We start from the raw sequence: 14,452 nt of genomic DNA on the forward strand, positions 1-14,452 counted from the left end.
GTGTCTCCTAGTGTAGGTACCCTCACAAAAACATGCAGTAACCCTGGTCTCTATACCGCCTCCCCCATGACAGCCGGGGCGCCTGATGGAGGGGAAGGGAACTGGTTGGAATAACGTGTTCCTTCCACGCGCTACGTCCTACCGGGGAAACTCCCCCCTGTCAGATGACAAGAAGGTCAGTTGGCTCTCATGCATTGAAGGAGGCATGAGCTCCGCTCTGGGCTCTCTAGGCTGGCGGGGGGAGTGTAGCGCCCAGGATCACTTAGACAATTGGCACTGGGTGAAAAAGGGTTGCAAAATCGTGGGACAAAAAAAAATTATAGTTGAAAGTGAAATATCCCTTTAAAACTGATAATAAGCTAACATTACTGTCCACTCCTTAACTCCAACATAATCAACAGAATGTTGTTAATATAATAAGCAAATTCATCAAAGCAACGATGGCCAGTATGATATTATTTGGTTTCACAATTTACTGTAAACCTGGGTATGTATTAGGCAGTTTGCGTTTATAATGTGTTGCGACAAATTGTAAGCTTGTAGATCTGCTAATTTGACCATTATTTGGCTTAGCATGTTGTACTTTGTTTTACTGTGTGTGTGTGTGTGTGTGTGTGTGTGTGTGTGTGTGTGTGTGTGTGTGTGTGTGTGTGTGTGTGTGCATACCGTACTGAGATATGATGGGATGACAGACTATAGTCTGTGTATCAAACACAGCTCTCTTTCTCAGTGTCTGTTCTTCACACCTCTGCACGTTGTGTAGAGCTGCAGCCGCTTGAATCATCTCAACTTTCCGCTCCAAACCGCTGATTGTTAGCTTGCTTCCCCATGCCAGGGCCCTGAATCTGATTAAATACACCATACTGCCAGCAGTCATGCCTCTTAGTCTTCTCTCTGTGACTTCCTTTGTGGTCGTGGCGGGTTTCATTACGGCATCATAGGATGTTGGTCTCAAGCTAACAAGTCTGCCTTAACCCATGAAGACCTGGAACGCATCTGTGTCACTTTAGATTTCTTTGGCTATTCAAAAATAGCAGATCTATGAGCTTGTAGATCGGCTATTTTCAAAATATTTTAATACATTTGAAAACTTGAAATGGGACATTCTGCATAATGAGTACTTTCTACTTTTGATACTTTAAGTACATTTTGATACCAATACTTTTGCACTTTTACTCAAGTAAATTTTTAATTCCGGACGTTTACTTGTAACGGAGTATGTCTGCATTGCAGTGTTGATACTTTTACTTAAGTAAAAAATGTGAATACTTTTTCCACCACCAATGAGATCACTTCATTAACATGCCCTTAAAAGTTCTGGACAGGAACTCAGTCACACACATCATTGTTCCTTGCCAAATATACAACGTTAAGCTTTGAAAATGTAATGTTTTATTCTGCCTTTTCTTTTAAAGCCACCAAAGACTGGCATAAACTTTCAAGTCAATGTGAAAACCTTTAAGGATGACCATCATTTAGGCTACATCAGTCTTGTCATCTGCGTTATTAGCACAAATAGCTTAGTTGAAACGACTGTAGACGTGGACTTCTCAGGGTTGTGGTAACATCATACATTTCCAAGTCAAAAACACTTTATCATCATTCTAGATGTATTATAGGCCTAGTCCAAAAGATAATCAGTAAAACATGCAAGAAGACAAACAAGAAAGCTTTTGAATATGCGTTTATTGACAGGATGAATATATATGAGCATTATTGGGGCCAAAAAACACTCACTCATTAATGTAATGGTACCAGTAGCAGTGTTACATAGGATAAAGCAGAAAACCATTGAAGATGTTGTGGTTGCTTGCGTTATCATGGAGCTTGTGCCCTTTAGGTAAACACATGTAAACCATGTCTCCCACCTCCAGCTCTATGTTGATCCCATTAGATATGTAAGCATAATTCCCATGAGTATTAGAACCAGTGTTATAAAAGAGTAGCTGCTCATTTTTATACATCTGGATTTGCAAAGCCGGTGATGATGAAGATGCAGTAAATCTGAAGTGATAGACTCCTTTCCCTGGTGCTATGAAGATACCTAAGATAAGATAACACAAAATTGTATTCATCAATGGGGTCCGGGGACCCCCAACGATCCTTGGGGCGGTTCCAGCCAGGGTCTCCAGCAAAATATGTTAATATAGCATCAAAATCAGTTTAACCATTTTAACCCTATTTTATACTTAGGCTATTAAGACATAGCAGATGTACAACCTCACACAACACGTTGTGATGAGACATGAGACGTGCCCGAGTGCCTCCGGGCGCGAGCGCCCGCGCCAACCGGCCGATGCGCTGCTAGTCGAATCAGCGCCGTCCGAGTTTTAAACCGATAGGGAGAGAATAGATCTTTTCGTGGATCACTATCCATGTGTGTGTGTGTGTGTGTGTGTGTGTGTGTGTGTGTGTGTGTGTGTGTGTGTGTGTGTGTGTGTGTGTGTGTGTGTGTGTGTGTGTGTGTGTGTGTGTGTGTGTGTGTGTGTGTGTCAGGGATAAACTAAAACAAATGTTAAAAGCCAGAACACAATAAAATGATCTTAACAGTCATGCTTTCAATAAACCAAATTGAAAGCATGAGCGCGTGTGCGTGCGCGCGTGCGTGTGTGTGTGTGTGTGTGGTCGGGGCCATATATGTTAGTGCACTGTGTTTGGGAAGCCTCGTGGCTTGCATTGCCTTCTAGTGTTGGTTCTACAGAATTGCTGGGGGGGGGGGGGGGGGCGGTGAAAACGAGTGCTCCTTCTCCAATTTCCCTGGTTCTCCAATTTCCCTGTAACATTAACATTACTGTAATACGTATTTATTATTTATTTTAATGTCTGATAGCTGTAAGTTGTGGAAACTAATTGATTCTATAATAAGTTAATTGACATGACTTAATCACCACATACCTGTGGTTTGATTGTATGCGTTGCCGATGTTAGTGATGACTCTCTTGTAGACCAGAGTTGTGCCAGAACTAAATGGTCCAACTTGTCCAGAATCAGTCAAACCAACAGAGAAGGCCACCTTTGGTTTGTCTGTCAACACAGGAGCATTATCACATTGTTTATAATATTATGAAAGCATATATTAATTGAATCCAATACACCATTCAAACATAAAACTAAACAGTTGCTACTTCATACAACATTCTTCATACAGTAATTGCTCATTAATAACCACTTAAACCTTATATACTTAGTTGGCCGGGATACCCCAGGGCTCTACCACTACATCAAAAAAATCTCTGCCAAATATAGCAGATCTACAAGCTCACAACGTGTCACATTGCAGTGAGTTGTGAGCTTGTAGATCTGCTATTTTCCCCAAATGTTCGCCAGAGAATTGGGATGCTAGGGTTCTGTTTAACTATGGACACTGATCTTAAATTCACTTAGATCAGGCTACTATAGTTTCAAATATATACATGTCTTCTATACATTTTGGGAGGAATATAATGTTCATTATTCAGTCTTCATTTTTGCTAAATAATACTTACTCCACAGTTCCTCTACTTGGCTCTCAGTTGCAGTCATCTTTGTTTCCATGGTAGACAGCTGAGCAAGGTGGGCTGAAATCAATCAATCAATCAATTAGTATTAAGTTCATTATAAATACTCATTCCGTATCATTTGAGTGAATACACTTTCTCATGTGGATTACATGGATTAAATAAATTACATTGTCAAATATTCTCTGAGCTCAAGTATAAGTCATAAAAGCCTCAAATTACCTTCACTTTGAAACTATGTTTGTTATGTTAAACATATTTACTAGGGATGTCCGATTTTATCGGCCTCCCGATATTATCGGCCGATATTAGCATAAACATTGATATCGGGAAAATATCGGTATCGGTTTTTGATTTTTTTTTTTTTTTTTTGCTTTATAAATAAGTTACAGGAGTTCTTACTGTATATGGTGTGTGTGATATGAAATTTGAGCTTACCCTAATCACAATAATCCCCGCATATATCGGTATCGGTTGATATCGGTATCGGTAATTAAGAGTTGGACAATATCGGTATATCGGTTATCGGTGAAAAAGCCAATATCGGACAACCCTAATATTTACTTTACTTTATTATGGATCCCCATTAGCACTTGCACTAAGCATGGCTATTCTTCCTGGGGTCCGACACACCCAAAATACACATCATACACAACAAACATTACAGATACAAACATAGACAAAGACAATAGTTCACCTACAAAAATTCAGAAATACACCCTTTTTTTCCTTTCCTTTTTTTTCTTTCCTAAACCATCAAGATGTCAAAGGTTAAACACAAAATCAGTAAAGTTCATGAAATGTTACATGTGTAATGGCCAGGATTTGAACACGCCTCTTGCTTGGAAAGCCAACATCTTAACCACTAAGCCAAAGGCTTCCCTATAACTGGGGTGGGGGATATTATACTTTCAGGCCATCAGACTGAGGTTGTGAGCCACTCTGCTACACATACAGTACAACAATAAAGTAAGCTGTTCTTCAAAACTGCCCTCTACTACCTGCAGCCACTGAACATTCTCCTGTTCAAATATACCTTTACTTTGTTTCTCCAAGTCCAACACCTTGCTCTCACTCGCACTCAGTCTGGCAGCCATTTCTGAAAAATTACAGTTAAACATTTATGTTAAACAAAGAAACATATTAAACACATTTCAGCTTGTATCTTTACAACTTCTTTAAACTACTAACTATTTTTTAATCTAATTTTGCGCAACAAGCATGTAGCATCTCGATATACTAACCTGCATTTTCTTTTGCCATTCCTTCCATCTCATTTTTGGCGACCCTCAGCTCCACCCGAAGATCTATCACGGTAGCTTCCAGACGACCCACCTTGTCTCTCTGATCTCTGGCTTCTTCCTCGCCGGCCGCCACCCTGGCCTCCATGTTCCTCAGCCGATCTCGTTGTTCCTCCGCCATGTCTCTGAGCTCTTTCAGCTCAGTATAGATGTCGGGTTGTAAGCGGGTGCCTGGTTCAACACGGCTCCGTCTCTCCTCGACCCGTCCACTCTCCCCGGTCTGAGCCCCGGCCTCAGACAGGCAGAACAGTAAAACAAGCACAGCCCCACAGGCCTTCATTCTGAAACAGAGTGACTGTGGATGTTGTGCAAATTCACAAACCTGTTGAACAAACACTGGACACGTCATTGTAGCCAGTGGAAAGTTAATGAACAAGCTGGACACTAAATGAAGTCAAGGATCATCTGAGAGTTCCAACATGTGGTATGATAAGATATTGGTTTTAAGAGGCTAGAAATGTTACTGTCATATTTTAAATCACTCCTGAAAACCTATAGACAGTATAACATACATAGTTAGTTATATTATGTATGCTTTGGCAATGTAAAACACATTTAATAATGCCAATAAAATATTATTATTTTTTTTACTGAGAGGCTGCTGTATAATAATAATATTAATAATACAAAATGTTTAGGTTTCATATACTGGAGAAGCAAACTTACTCCACTAACCCCTTCAGCAGGTGGATCTGTGAGGTATTTTCTTAATCCAGGAACGCTTCGGTGTCATTATTTTTGAATAGACAAAGATATCTAAAATGACACAGATGCGTTCCCGGATTGAAAAGATAAGCTACACGCTGTGGGCATTTACGTTTGCTTTGCTGCAGTGTGGCAGCATTTTCTCTCATGAGACTATGGCTTACCTTTTGAAAAGGGGGTACCGTACAAGCTTCGCAATACGACACGTGAGCTTGTAGATCGGCTCTCTTTAAATAGGTATAAAATAGGGCTTAAGTATGGGCTTGGTATGTTTTATAGTAAAATAATTTATATCTGCAAAATAACTAGTAACTAAAGTTTTCAAATAATTGTAGTGGAGTAAAAGTGCAATATTTGCGTATGAGATTTGCGTATGAGATGTAGTGGAGTAGAAGTAAAAGTATATTGGAAATACTCCAGTAAAGTATAAATACCTCAAAAGTGTACTTAAGTACAATACTTGAGTAAACATACTTGGCTATTCGTTACACAAGAAACTATACAGTGTGGGTGTGTGTGTGTCTCAGCTTTTGTCAGATGTAAGACTGTAGAGATGTTGTTCTGGCTCATCCATGGTGAGGATGAAATCCCCTCATAAACGTGGCCCCTGCAACAAATGCATTTAGACAATGCATTATAAAACAATGTGGTGTTTTAAAGCAGACAGACAGGAGACAGTGTTTTTTTTTTATCATGGTCTGTACAAGTTCTCATTTTATTTTTATTGTAAGCACAGCTTTTTTTTTAATGTGCAGAGGAAACAACAATGAAAACTAGAATGTTACTCACAAGAGGAGAAAACGGACACAACATGAGAAGCATGAGAAAAGGAGAGAGAGAGAGAGAGAGAGAGAGAGAAGGAGAAAGGGGTGACATGACATTTTCGTTTTTCTTCTCTCAGCTCTGCAAAATAATACATTTTCTACAAATTCCTCAACCAAGAGAGAAATCAGGTTTTGTGTGAGAGAGACAGACTATAAACGGCAACGCGGTCGCAACGGAGAGAGAAAATAAATCAAAATAATAAAAACAAGAATGGGCACCAGGTGCAGCGTGCACCCCTCCCCCCCCCCGGGGGAGGAGGAGGAGGGGGTGGTGGACTCTCCTAAATGACACCATAATTGAATATTCCATTTTTAATATCATATATAGATACATATCCGCCATGTGGTAGTAATAATAATAATAATAATAATAATAAGCGCATGTCGTTAAGCAACACCTCATCTGATGCTGGAGGGGGGGTTGTGGGGGGGTCATGGCAAGCACCGCCGACTAGTTTTGAAACGGAGGTGGACATTGTTCCTTTTTCATTTTAAAAGCTCCCCCCCGGCCCCCTGTTTCCCTATTCAGACTGTAGAGAACAGTAGAGGACCCCCCCTGGCTCAGACTGTAGAGAACAGTAGAGGACCCCCCCTGGCCTCCCCGGGAAAAAAATAATAATTAAAATGTGTCTCATGCATTATAGCCAAGCACATCATAACGCCTCCGGTAATGTCAGGCTCTGTCCAGGAGGGGGAGGGGCCTGTTATAAAGGAGCGCGCTGCGCTTTGGGAGCGCCTTGGGGGAGGGGGGCTCGTACCTTGGGGGGGGGGGGGGGGACCCATGAGCAACTTTCCAGAAAGATAGAAAGAAAGTGAGACAGACAGACAGACAGACAGAGAGAGAGAGAGAGTATATGTGTTATGTATATGAATGTGTCAAGACTTCAAAAGCCATCGCAGCAAAAAAACTCCATCGCCCCCAAAACATGGACCTCCTGCTGTGACACCACTTTAAATATAACCTCCTATACCGTCCAGGCCACCGGGATGAACCACACACACACACACACACACACAGCTGCCCCGTCGTTCTCGTCGTGGCGGCTTTGGCTACGTTGCTGTCGTACCCCTCCCTGCCTTACTGAGACCCCGGGCAGGTAGATGAGTTCAGGGGGGGGGCGTTGGTGGGTGGGTGGGTGTTGGTTGTTGGGGTGTTAGTTTTTTTTGCACGAAGGCACACGGATGAAAACAAAATGAGGTGCAGGAGGAGGACAGGAGGGTCTTTTTATAGTGACACAAACCTAACGCCTGGTTTATCCTCATTCACATCCCGGAACGCATCTGTGTAAGATTTATTTGGGCTATTCAGATCTACAAGCTCATAGCGTGGCAACTCCGAGTGCCGCGCTATGAGCTTGTAGATCTGCTATTTAAAAAAAAAAAACAGCCGTGAAAATGTGTGCAAATCTTTGAATATGTATATATTTTTTTTTAACTCAAATCTTTTAGGATTTAGAAGACATTTGTAGAATCCCACAGACGCAAAGATTTGAGTAAAAATGTTTATGTATTCAATGATTTGCGCACATTTTCACGATTTTTCAAAAAAACAAAAACAAAAAGTATAAAATAATGGCTACAGTATGTGTTCCCGGATTGAAGGGGTTAAACCTAGTTGCTACGCGCTGGGAAGCTTGTAGATCAGCTGTTTGTCAGTACACCACACCCTCACACAGCTGTGTGTGTGTGTGTGTGTGTGTGTGTGTGTGTGTGTGTGTGTGTGTGTATGTAGGGGGGGGTGAGTGGTGTGTATGTATGGCGTGTGTACAGAGGGGGGGGGGGGGGCAGAAGGTCCAGGAGTCGTATACAGTTCGTTCTTTGCATCCTATCAGCGTGTCAGTCAGTCAGGAAAACAACAACATTCCTCTTCTTATGTAGGAAACTACAACTCCCATCGAGCACCGGGGCAAGGACACGGATTTAGACAAGTGGGCGAAGGGCTTCCCAACACAGTGTGTGTGTGTGTGTGTGTGTGTGTGTGTGTGTGTGTGTGTGTGTTTAGGTCAGTCTGCTGGAGAAAGTATGTTTAAGTCTGCATACGAACGAATGAATTTTATTGAATTTTATTATTTTCATTTCGAACATAAAATAAAAACAGTTTAAAAAAAGAAAAACAACATGTTCGAGAGAAGAACAATATCTGCACGAATGGGTGCAAAGCGAGTGTGTGTGTGTGTGTGTTTGTGTGAAAGCGATTTGCTTGTGTAAGTGTGTTAAAGTGTGTTTTCCTTGTGTGTGTGTGTGTGTGTGTGTGTGTGTGCGCGGTGCATTGTTGTTGTTGTTGGGGTGGGGGCAGAGTTGCAGTTCTGTAGTTGGCCTGTCGGGGGCGTCTGTCTCTCCTATAGGACATCAGAGGGGTCTCCGCCGCTGGATCCAGACTGAGCGCGCTTGATGTATAAATTCAACAGTTTGAGCTGGAGAGAGAGAGAGAGAGAGAGAGAGAGAGAGACATGTAGGGAGAATGAATGAGCAGTGGTAGAAAAAGTACTCACAAGTAAAAGTATCAATACTGCAACGTGGAAATACTCTGTTACAAGTGAAAGTCCGGAATTCAAAATTTACTTGAGAGTAAAAGTACAAAAGTATTGGTATCAAAATATAGTTAAAAGTACAAAAGTAAAAGTACTCATTGTGCAGAATGTCCCATTTCACAAGTTCCAAATGAATACAAAATCTTTAGAAAGTAGCCTCACTATGAAAACTTGAAATGTGAGCTAGAAAGTAGCTCACAAAAGTAATGTGAGCTAGAAAGTAGCTCACAATGAGTTTCTAGATCGGCTATTTTCAAATGGCTGAAATATATATATATAGGGCTGAAGTGGTTAATGGGTTTTGCGATAATAATCAAAGTCTAAAAAGTAACTGGTAACTTAAGTTACAGAGGTAGAGGAACAGACCTTGCTGCTGGACAGTTGGCTGAGGTGTGGCTTCAGGTCCTCTCCTATGACTGCATAGATGGCCACCAGGCAGAAGACACAGGCCTTCCGCACGCTGCTCTCAGAGTTGTCGTAGCCCTGTCCACGCACACGCACACACACGCACACGCACACACACACACACGCGCACGCGCACGCGCACACGCACACGCACACGCACACACACACACACACAGTTACTAAGTCATTTCGCCCGCAATTATTTGCGATGTACTAGATGAACAAAGTGCATCTAGATGTGTTGTCAAAGCATTTAGTGTGAGCGTTGCATACGTGTATTTTCTATCAATTACACACCCCATGAAGCCTTCAAAAATTCGAGGCTTGAATTATTTCTTTGTTCTTTAGATTTTTTTTGTCTTTGTCGCATTCCTAAACCAATAATTTGATGACCGGCGGACTCTCCGGTAGAAGACTTGAGTCCGCCGGTCATCAAATGATTGGCTCAGGAATGCGACAAAAACCCAAAAATCTCCATGAATTCAAGGCATCGTGGGGTGTGTAATTGATAGAAAATAAGAAATTCTTTGGGTGAACTACTCCTTTAACACATTGACTGATCTAAAAAAAAAAAATTTTTTAACCGCGATCTTCCGTTCTTTATTTATCGGCTCAGTTGAATATGGCTTCTTTACACCAAAAACGCAATCTGGGAAAAATAGATCAGAGATAAATGTATTTTTATCAATCTGATAACGTTAGACCAGACGGGCTGGAATTTGATCAGATCACGTGATTTCCCGGGTGTGTTCTTCTTCGGGAGTCCCAGGATCAGTCACACGTTGTGGAAGAGCGCCCTCTATCGCGGTGGTTCTCAACCAGTGGTCCGGGGACCACCAGTGGTCCTTGAGGGAGTTCCAGGGGGTCCCCAGCTAAATGAAAGAGTGTACAAATGGAACCAAATGGACCCTAACGGGTCCATTTGGTTCCATTTGTACACTCTTAGAGTTACATTAAAATTGATTTTATAATATAAATTGGGGTCCCAGAGATAGAAATGCCATTAAATAGGGGTCTGTAGCCCTAATGCATGTCAAACTGTGGGTCCTTGAAATTAAAATGGTTGAGAATCACTGCTCTATTGTAACCACTGAAAACACCAAAACGTGTGTGTGTGTGTGTGTGTGTGTGTGTGTGTGTGTGTGTGTGTGTGTGCACGTACCTGAATGAGTCCTGGAACTATCTCGGGCAGCATGGCGGCCAGCCCGTCCCGTGGGACGCGCTCTATGACCTTGGTCTGCATCTTGATGGCAGCCAGGTTGATGGGGTAGTCAGCTGACTGGATGATGGGACACAGGACCTTCACACACTGGTCTGGACTGATGGACAGAGCCAGCATGGCCGCCGTCTCCTCCGCCGCTCGCACCACCTGCACACGCACGCAGCAACACGCTGTGAGCTTGTACATCTGGAGCACAATGAGGACACCCAGCCATGGTGTGCACCCCGTGGCACGTGTACCTTTATGTGTGTGTGCGTGTGTGCACCTCTTTGTGTGTGTGTGTGTGTGTGTGTGTACCTCTTTGTGTGTGTCTTTGTGTGCCTCCAGGGCCTTCATGATGGTGAGCTCGGCGTAGTTCTTAAACCTCCAGGGCTGTTTGCTAAGGATCTCTCTCAGCGTGCGCAGGGCCAGCGTCCTGATCACATGCTGCAGGAGGAGAGGACACAAGGAGACAATGAGAGGAGGAGAGGACACAAGGAGACAATGAGAGGAGAGGACACAAGGAGACAATGAGAGGAGAGAGGAGGAGAGGACACAAGGAGACAATGAGAGGAGAGAGGAGAGAGGAGGAACAACTTCAAACAACTTAATTTTCCTTTGGGAAGTTTGTTTGTGCAGTGGTTAAAAGACAACATACAGTCACCCAGGTCACTATAAAAATTAAATTCAGTTTTAAATTCACATTTAAAACTACAACTTAAAAGCATGATAAAAATAATATGCAACCTATGTGTTTACGTGTTTATTACTAGCGTCCATCAAGTGGAATAGTCCAATGTCCTTGGGGAGGCGGGGGCTAGGTGTTCAGCAGTCTGATGGAGGTAGGTACAAAGCTACCTGAGCCCCTTTTAGTGAGTGTCGGAGCTCAACAAGGAGACAATGGCCCTCGTTTATCAACGCAGCGTATAAACCGCTGTATATTTTTCCATATATTCGGCCGTACACCAACGTCGAAATCACATTTATCAACGAATCCTACACAGCCGATCCAAGCGGACATTTGGTCCCAGCCTTGATAAATCTCACGTCTGAAAACGAGCGTCATTTAAATAACACGCCCTTAAATATTCACAAAACGCCCGACTTCACGACATGAAGAACCAGAATACGACCCAAAAAAAGCATGTTTCCCCCGCTCGCCCCGCCTCGCCACACACGCACACGCACACACACACACACACACGCACACGCGCCCGCCCAACTTCGTCTTTCCGTAGCGTAGCGGTACATGAGACTCGGGCGGAATGCAGTGATTCCGTGCCGCCACGTTATTATTGGAGCGTCGGGTTTATATCCTTAACCCAGCCAGGTTGTGTAGCCTACATAACTCTCTGACATAACTCCATAACATAGGACAAGCTACTGTAAGTTTGTAGACCTCACTGTCCATGAAAAGGTGGCCGGGAGTCCCGACCGCGGGACTCCCGGCGCAAAAGCGCTCGTATATTTTTGAAAATAGCAGATCTACAAGCTCACAACGCGTCGCGATGCAACGCTGGCTTGTGAGCTTGTAGATCTGCTATTTTCAATACAGACAGATCTACAATCTTATCTGAATGACTGTTAACGCAGTTTGTTAAAATTACTTTATAAAATGTTATATTTTCACAGGGATTATTTATTAGTGTAGATATACACATTTAGGAGTGGATTATGTGTCCAGATGCCTGTCAGACAGTCAGACAATGTTGCTCCGCAGGTCTAGAATGGAATAAACGGGCGCAGCCAACGTCAACAACTGGTCCCGACCAGACGTGAGATCTCAGCGTACCGTAGGATGAAGCCCACGTCAGGATATATATATTGATAAATACCGAAAGGTGCGGTGATCTCGCCGTACGCCCATTATTTGGGCTGCACCGCGTTGATAAATGAGGACCACTGAGAGGAGAGAGGAGGTGGTTCTCAGATGGTGGAGCAGCATAGAATGAGAGGAGCTTGTAGATCTATAACCAAAGAAATCTAAAGGTATACAGTGTTTATTCTACCTCTCTGTCTCCCAGGGTCTCCAGCAGCAGCAGCAGGATGGTCTTGAAGTGTTCGTCCCAGACCTGCAGGGTGTTCTCACGGATCAGCTTCAGCAGCTCACACAGCGCCGCCTTCCTCTCCTCCACACGCTCGTTGTGATTGGACAGCTCCTTCAGCAGCTCGGCCACCAGCTCCGATTGGTCCAGGCCTCTGTCTGTTAAGTGGAGGGGGGAGGGGGGGGGGGGGGAGCCAGAGGGGAGATTGCACTGAGTGTAAGAACCGACTATATTATATATTAGAACTCATAACTGTGTTTCTAAAGCCTGAGTCGTACGTTACAGAAGCTGTGCGGAACGTGCGCGGCGGGTGTGGCACACTGACAATCAACGATCTATAAGCTCACAACGCACGCTGAGAACTTGTAGATCAGCTATTTTCGATGCTTAAATCAAGGCAAGGCAAATGTATTTTTACAGCACATTTCAACAGCAAGGCGATTCAAATGCTTCACATAAAATGTAAAGGGTGTAAAATAGGAGTAGAATTACAGTGCAGAAGAATGATTAAAATATTAACTAGAAAATGTGCTCCTTGGAGCACAGGTCTCCGCCAGCGGACCCGTGCTATTTTAACCAAAGGAAATCACTTAGCCTATCTTTAACCATAGTTTTCTAGAAATGTTCTAATTTTTACCAAAGATAGAACATGTTACTATATCATAGCAATTATATTATTATTATAGCAATAAGTAATGAGATACAGAGGTGGTAAGCAAGCGCAATCAAATCAACCATCGAACAGTCATTATTACCACACCAAGCTTCAAACGATGATTTGTTGGCGTACTGGGAGTTAGTTGCATTGTGTGTCTCAGCTGTGATCTCAGTTTGTACTGGAAAGTACTGTTCCTGATTGATCCTGTCTAAGCCAGTGGTTCTCAAACTTTTTCGTGTCAAGGACCCCCAAATTGACACTTATTAGCCCGCGGACCCCCATTTCAAAAGATATACCAGGGACCCCCATAAGAGAAGATTTTTTACGGCTCTAGCAGTGATTCTCAACCATTTTAATTTCAAGGACCTCCAGTTTGACATGCGTTAGGGCTACGGACCCCCATTTAATGGCATTTATATCACTGGGACCCCAATTCATATTGTAAAATCAATGTTAATTTAACTCTGAGAGTGTACAAATGGAACCAAATGGACCCGTTAGGGTCCATTTGGTTCCATTTGTACACTCTCAGAGTTACAGACCCATAAGGGTCCATTTGGTTCCTATCCATCATTTAGCTGGGGACCCCCTGGAACCCCCTCAAGTACCCCTGGGGGTCCCCGGACCCCACTTTGAGAACCAATGGTCTAAGCTATTTATATTACATCAGAATATGTAATATAGACCTGCCAGCCACTGGCAGGTCTTGACCAATGTTAGGTGTTCTCAGACGGACACACACACGCACGGTCGGGTAATTTGTACTGGAAAGTACTGTTCCTGATTGATCCTGTCTTACCTATTTATATAACATATTGTGATGTCACATGCAGCTTGACCAATGTTGGGTGTTCTCAGACGGACACATAGAGACGGACGGAGAGGAAGAGATACTCTTCATTAATCCTGTCAATATTACATATTGTCACCTGGCACTTGACCAATGTTAGCTTGGCTGATGGATATGTGTGGGGAAACTGGGAAACTAGGGAAACTGCATTTCAGTCTTTATGAGACGTGTTACTAGACACCTTTACAAACACATTGGTGAGGATTTTTGGTAAGGAATTTATTCCAAGATTGGAACTTTTTCTGCTAATATCCCCTGACTAAATGTTAGCTTGGCTAATGGCACTGATGTCACTTCGAAACATGTAAACAATGTTTCGAAGTGACACACCTATGTATTTCGTCATGCGTCTCGCTAGCCAATCAAAGCACACCCTTTCAACATATTGTCACGTGAAGTTTGACCAATGTTAGCTTGGCTAGGGGGGGACACACA

At 43.0% G+C, this 14,452-nt stretch overlaps 2 protein-coding genes across 8 annotated transcripts in view; both read right to left on the reverse strand.

Annotated features, from left to right (window-relative positions):
* Positions 1-2,884: 2,884 nt before the first annotated feature.
* LOC311061228 (uncharacterized protein) lies at positions 2,885-5,078 on the reverse strand (the record flags this gene model as incomplete). The annotated part of the gene is made up of 4 exons (XM_084079782.1): positions 2,885-3,024; positions 3,486-3,557; positions 4,534-4,596; positions 4,742-5,078. 4 exons carry the CDS (start codon positions 5,076-5,078, stop codon positions 2,885-2,887), a joined length of 612 nt encoding a protein of 203 aa, XP_083935908.1.
* Positions 5,079-7,438: 2,360 nt separating this feature from the next.
* The window catches only part of clasp2 (cytoplasmic linker associated protein 2), a 151,808-nt gene continuing 144,794 nt past the window's right edge, over positions 7,439-14,452 (reverse strand). For all 7 annotated transcript variants that reach the window (XM_084080579.1, XM_084080581.1, XM_084080578.1 and 4 more), the window contains 5 exons: positions 12,474-12,667; positions 10,783-10,911; positions 10,426-10,632; positions 9,225-9,341; positions 7,439-8,741 (listed from right to left, as the gene is read on the reverse strand). In XM_084080579.1, the coding sequence (XP_083936705.1) occupies positions 8,667-8,741; positions 9,225-9,341; positions 10,426-10,632; positions 10,783-10,911; positions 12,474-12,667 (722 nt within the window). In that variant the 3' untranslated portion in view covers positions 7,439-8,666. The remainder of the gene's footprint in view (positions 8,742-9,224; positions 9,342-10,425; positions 10,633-10,782; positions 10,912-12,473; positions 12,668-14,452) is intronic.

The sequence above is a fragment of the Gymnoscopelus microlampas genome, assembly GCF_963454915.1.
Source record: "Gymnoscopelus microlampas genome assembly, chromosome: 15".
Classification (NCBI taxonomy): Eukaryota; Metazoa; Chordata; class Actinopteri; order Myctophiformes; family Myctophidae; genus Gymnoscopelus; species Gymnoscopelus microlampas.